Source organism: Thunnus maccoyii, chromosome 2 (assembly GCF_910596095.1).
Source record: "Thunnus maccoyii chromosome 2, fThuMac1.1, whole genome shotgun sequence".
Classification (NCBI taxonomy): domain Eukaryota; kingdom Metazoa; phylum Chordata; class Actinopteri; order Scombriformes; family Scombridae; genus Thunnus; species Thunnus maccoyii.
The window spans coordinates 11,860,777-11,866,321 of NC_056534.1; the positions used below are offsets into that span (position 1 = coordinate 11,860,777).

A 5,545-nucleotide genomic window follows, 5' to 3' on the forward strand; every position below is an offset into this window, starting at 1 on the left:
CTGCTGCTGTCTGCAGCTCTCTGCTCTTCCCTCCACATTTTTGGTTTGATTTAGTTATGCTGCCTTAGTTATTTATTTCGCTTTTATGCACCTTCCAACATCCCCCTACACACACACCACCCATGCATCACATACACCACTGATCCCAGTGACATCCACAGCCCCATATTGTAAATATTTAGTCAGTTTTTTAAATTTGATTTAATGAATTATATTTTGTCAACTCTTGAATATGGTGTGTCTCCTATTTGTTGTGGCCACTTGAACCAGGTCATAACAGAGGAGAGTGAATATTTGACTTACATTTGCCAGGTTGGGCAGAAACAGACTCCAAACAAATGAATGAATGTGTAAATATACGACTCTTTGCTAACAAGTTCGCTTTATCAACTTAAAAGGTGGTTATATGCCAATGTTGTGTTTACAACTTGTTTCCATTGCCCCTAAGTGGCCAAAATAGTCAATTAATGCAGGTTGAAAGACTTCTGTGCTCTTTAAGCACCGGCTACCAGTTGCCAGTTGCTACTAGTTGAATGTTTTACCCCATTTACTACAAATTACATAAACTTTACATCACAGGTAGCCATTTTGCAAACTGTGCTGCAGTGTGTTAAGAATTTTTTTGTAATGATTTTTTATTGATGAATATACAGGCAAAGCACAATTGGATGGTGCATATATGAGATGAAAACGTTTGTTCTCTAACATTTTTCAACAATAACAAAAACAAAATGCAAACAACAAAATAGGAGAAAAAAGAAAGAAAGAACAGTAATGCTCAGTAAAACCGTACAATTAACATTCCCTTGAAATACCAATGACAGCACAAGAGAATTTTAAAATGTACTTTTTCTATTCCAGACTTTGGATTTCCATTCATTTCTTTGGTATGGTATGAAAACCTGTTATCACTCTTCATAGTTGAGTTGTGTAATCCATCACAGTGAATGTTGAGTCTATATTAAAGTCACTATACTTTGGTAAGATCATGAATGCAAAACAATAGCTGCCTGCAATGGAAGGAGAAATACATCAAAAAATTATGTAGTATACATTTGAAAACATACATTGTAGTGGAAGAGCTGAAACCTTAAAATACTCTCAAAACCTTTCTTGTGCTGACATTCATGTTATAACAAGGATCTCAGTAAAGGCTGCTCCACCTCCTATAGGGGAAACTCTTAACATGCGCATCTATTCAGGGTTTCCTGGTTTTTCTCATTACTTCACCATCTGTTTAGTTGCACTATGGACAAAGTGGTTTTTGCCAAGGAGACTGCAAGTAACTCAATTTCCAATGGCCACATGCTGTCGTGCTTTATAACACTGGTAATCAAATTATCACCCCAATTATCAGCCAGAGGCTAAACAGTTTGATACTGGTTAGTGACCCTGTACCATTTTTAAGTGCAAACTCTCAGAGTCATTGACATTATTATAAAATGTCTAGCTTACTTCATAAAGTCTCCAGTAATGACATTTGAGTAGATCATTGGGTATCAGGATTAAACCTGCTGAGCTCCAGTTGGTGATGACTGAATTTTACCTGCATCGTGTCAAAATCATGCTTCACCATTCCTGTAGAATAACCTTGTAATCAGTTTTTGCTTTTGATTCATATTGATGATGCTGTAAATTGTTGATGACGGCAGACTCGCACATTTCTTACAGATCTTGTAAGAGTTACTGTGCCTGTATGTTAAAGGTCACACTTTTGATAAATTTTTATATCATAGGCTGACCTTATAAGTATGCTGAGTTATGTGGTTTTTATTTCAGTGTGTAATTTTCAAGTCAGTGCTCAAAAAGTGGTAAAAAAGCAAATGCAACCTTGAGCACACAAGTATACAGTTTTTAACTCCTCCTCTGCAGTCAATTGTATTCTGCAGATCACATTGTGTTTGCTCTGTCCACTGCGGATTGCTAAACTTACAATGAGAGTGTGATTTCAACATCTTGGGCTCATTTTTTTATTCCAACCTAACATGTGAAGGAAGTTGTGTTGTTTTGTGTTGTTATAATCAGCTGAAAATTGTGTTCAAACCCTTGATCCTGCACACAAAGGACCCAACTGGTCAGGCTCTGTGCGCTCCTAACTGATGAATTTGTCTGCAGAGGCACACCAGAGCAAAACAACAGAAAACATTTTAGTACTTGTTTTGATTTCAGTACTTTTGGTTATGTTGAAAAGATTTCTCAATTTGACATGAGAGCAGGGTGTTCCCACACAGTAGGACATGAGATTTGAATACAAATGCTCAATATAGCCTTGCTTCACATCTTTCTGCAACACTGTTGGCACAGGGAGGCGAAAATATGACATTTGCCTTTCCAGCACGCGTGGATGTCGAGTAGATGCGTACTCGCTCAGAATGAAGCGCATCAGAAATTCTCTGTTTGAGAATGTTGGTCTGGGAAAGACGCGTTTCCTCCCTGTTACTTAACCCGCCTCATCTGTCGGTCTCTCAGAGTCTCACAGGGCAGGTAATGCGCCCTTAATGCCAAACTCAGGAGGCTGCAGTGCGCACTGGCAAATGTTGCGCGCTTCGATATTGCGCGCACGCTGTTCCTCCCTGAGAAAGATTATCCTATGATTTATATTCTTTTGTTTTTCTGGATATCACAGGGACGAGAAGACGCGCGTTAAAATATATGGTTAATTTTTTACTGGAGGAAGAAACAATGAGAGGAATCTAAAACATCTCATTCTGCAGATTGAGGTGAGTGGATCTTAATCTGAGGAATAAGCTTTATGAAAATTAATTTGACATGATCCGCTGATCTGCATTTGATCTTTTGAACCGGACAGTTTTCTAGTGTGTAAAAAAAAGCTGCAGCCTGCTGTTGCACTGTCACCCTGAAAACGGACCCATGACATGTTTTTTTTTTACTTGCATATGTGTTAAATCCTTGATAAGATAATTATCACAAGCTGGGACTCAGAGAAAACTGAATTTAAGGTTCAAAGAATTGAAGGATTTGCCTTTAACTTCTAAGTTCTAAGTTTAGACATAGCTACAAATGTAAGATTTTCAAAGTCTAGCACGTTTGCTGTTTCTTGATAATCAATTAAATATTGGTGTGACCCGAAGGATCACTGCAGCGTTTAGCAATCAAGGAGAAAATGTGGCTGTGGTTCATGCATTCACCGTGTTTTCCCAAAAGCTTTTTAAAGGGTGCATGTATAAAAGGACGTGTATTGTGATGGTCGAACTTAATATCTAAAAACACAAACAGCAGTGTCGCAAACACAGCATCAAGACATGAATTGATGATTGTCATCAGGTGGCAGTAATTGTAGTTTTAGAGCTGCTGATAGAGTTTTTTGTGACATAAGGCAACTCCATTTACATGGACACAGCCGTGAATAGGAAAATGTGCCAATATTGTTGTAAAATCATAATGTATGCTGTCAGGGTCAGAGAGGGTCCAAAGCTATTGTTCACTGTCTGTGGGGGAGTTGCATGATTTGTCTCCTGAAGGCAGGATCTGCAGTCTGTCTCTGTGATGTTCAGCTCAATTTAACAAGACTTGTAAAATTTACAAATTGTAACATTAAAGATGTGACAATGTTGGTTCTGGTTTCTGGCGGAATATGAAATATATAAAATATATTCAATACACCCATCTCATCTTATGTTTCTGTATGTGTGGATTTGACATTTATATTGTAAGTCATAGTTAATCAAGTTATTTAGTAGTTTTCACTCATAATTGAAATAAATGCCATAAGAATCCCAACGTATATTTAAAACACTGACTTTGAAAAGCTGCTTTTCATTTGCTGAAATTGTGTTTCATTTTATAGACACAAAGTGAGGAAATATTGAAAAACTTGTGGCAGATTTCTGTCTATTGATTCATAGAAAATGAAACTCACTTTGTCTGGGTCACAGCGTGATTAAGCATTGCTCAAATTGATGTCCATCTTTTCACAGATTGACTTATGGGGGCTGTTAGCCATGGATACTTCAGATGAACTGAACATGACTCAAGTGGAAGAGTCTCAACTTGAGGTTAAATCTTCCAACTGCTGCTCATCTACAACCCCGACCAATGACGGGAACTTTCTGAAGCTCGAGGACAGCACAAAGCTGTTTGGAGTTCAAGTTATTCTCATTCTTGCTTACAGCACAATCATACTGTTCGGAGTCATCGGAAACTGCTTAGTGATATATGTCGTCTACAAGTTTAAAAATCTACGCACTGTTACCAATTTCTTCATTGTAAATTTGGCTGTGGCAGACTTGCTGGTGAACACTCTGTGTTTACCTTTCACGCTGGTCTACACTCTCTACGGCGAGTGGAAGTTCGGTCAGGTGCTGTGCTTCATGCTGCCCTGCGCTCAAGGCATAGCTGTGCATGTGTCCACCATCACTTTGAACATCATTGCCTTGGACCGCCACAGGAGCATCGTCTACCACATGGAGACCAAGATGTCCAAAGACATGTGCACTGTGGTCATTGTCATCACGTGGGCCGTCAGCGCCCTGCTGGCCAGCCCGCTCGCCATCTTTAGGGAGTACGGGACCTTCGATCTCTCACCGGATGAGTCTATTCAGGTGTGTACAGAGAAGTGGCCGGGAAGCAGCATGAACGGAAGTATCTACAGTATATCAATGCTTCTGGTTCAATACGGTTTACCTTTGGCCATCAACTCTGTTGCCTACATCCGCATCTGGAATAAGCTGAAGAACCACATGACTTCTGGAGGCCGAAACGACCACCATCAGCGCAGAAAGAAAACCACCAAGATGCTACTGACCATGGTGGTGGTCTTCGCTGTCAGTTGGTTGCCTTTCCACGCATTCCAGTTGGCTGTCGACATTGACAGCAGTGTTCTGTATATGAAGGACTTTAAGCTGCTTTTCACTGTGTTCCACATTGTGGCTATGTGCTCGACATTCGTCAATCCCATCCTGTATGGGTGGATGAATAACAACTACAGGACGGCGTTTTTGTCTGTATGTAAGTGTCAGCAGCCTTTCAGTTTGAGGTCGAGACGCTCCAAAGGCAGACAGACACATAAAGAGGAAGACAGGGTCTGTACAGTTGGTAAATCAACAAATGTCTGAGCTGCACAGTCACAGATAGTGAACAAATAATAATTTGTGGAAAGGTGAAGTTTTTATTTGGTTTTGTGTTGAAGACTCACCTTCAACTGTAAAGTAAGTCAACTGATTACTAACACTGCTACACTTGCTGTCATTCTAATCAATGATGCGTGTCAACCTTATGTGTTTGTGAGTCACATTTCCTCTTTTCCACTATTCCTCTTTGTCGATGCAGTTTGTCTGTGTTTTACATGGGCTGTAATGATTTTTTACAGACTGTTCCTCTTGATGTATTAAATAACTGGAGGCACAAATACCTTAACCTTTGGAGCTCGATCATTCGTGACGATGATAACTGGCAATGATTTCTTTTAGTGAAAAAGAAAAATGCTCGTATTTGTATGTAATTGCTGACAAATGTTGCTGACATTCAACATAACATGACTCACTTATGTAGGAGTGTATGTAGCTATGATTTTGTTATTTAAGAA

General features: G+C 39.4%; 1 protein-coding gene across 1 annotated transcript; it reads left to right on the plus strand.

Moving 5' to 3' along the window:
- The first annotated feature begins 2,613 nt into the window (after positions 1–2,613).
- npy2r (neuropeptide Y receptor Y2) lies at positions 2,614–5,253 on the plus strand. Its single transcript, XM_042394268.1, has 2 exons — positions 2,614–2,720; positions 3,939–5,253. The coding sequence occupies exon 2, from the start codon at positions 3,963–3,965 to the stop codon at positions 5,073–5,075; it is 1,113 nt and encodes a 370-aa protein (XP_042250202.1). The 5' UTR covers positions 2,614–2,720; positions 3,939–3,962; the 3' UTR covers positions 5,076–5,253.
- Positions 5,254–5,545: the final 292 nt, after the last annotated feature.

What these genes read in the sequence shown, in the direction of transcription:
- npy2r (XM_042394268.1), top strand. Translation starts at nt 3,963, where the DNA reads ATGGATACTTCAGATGAACTGAACATGACTCAAGTGGAAGAGTCTCAA.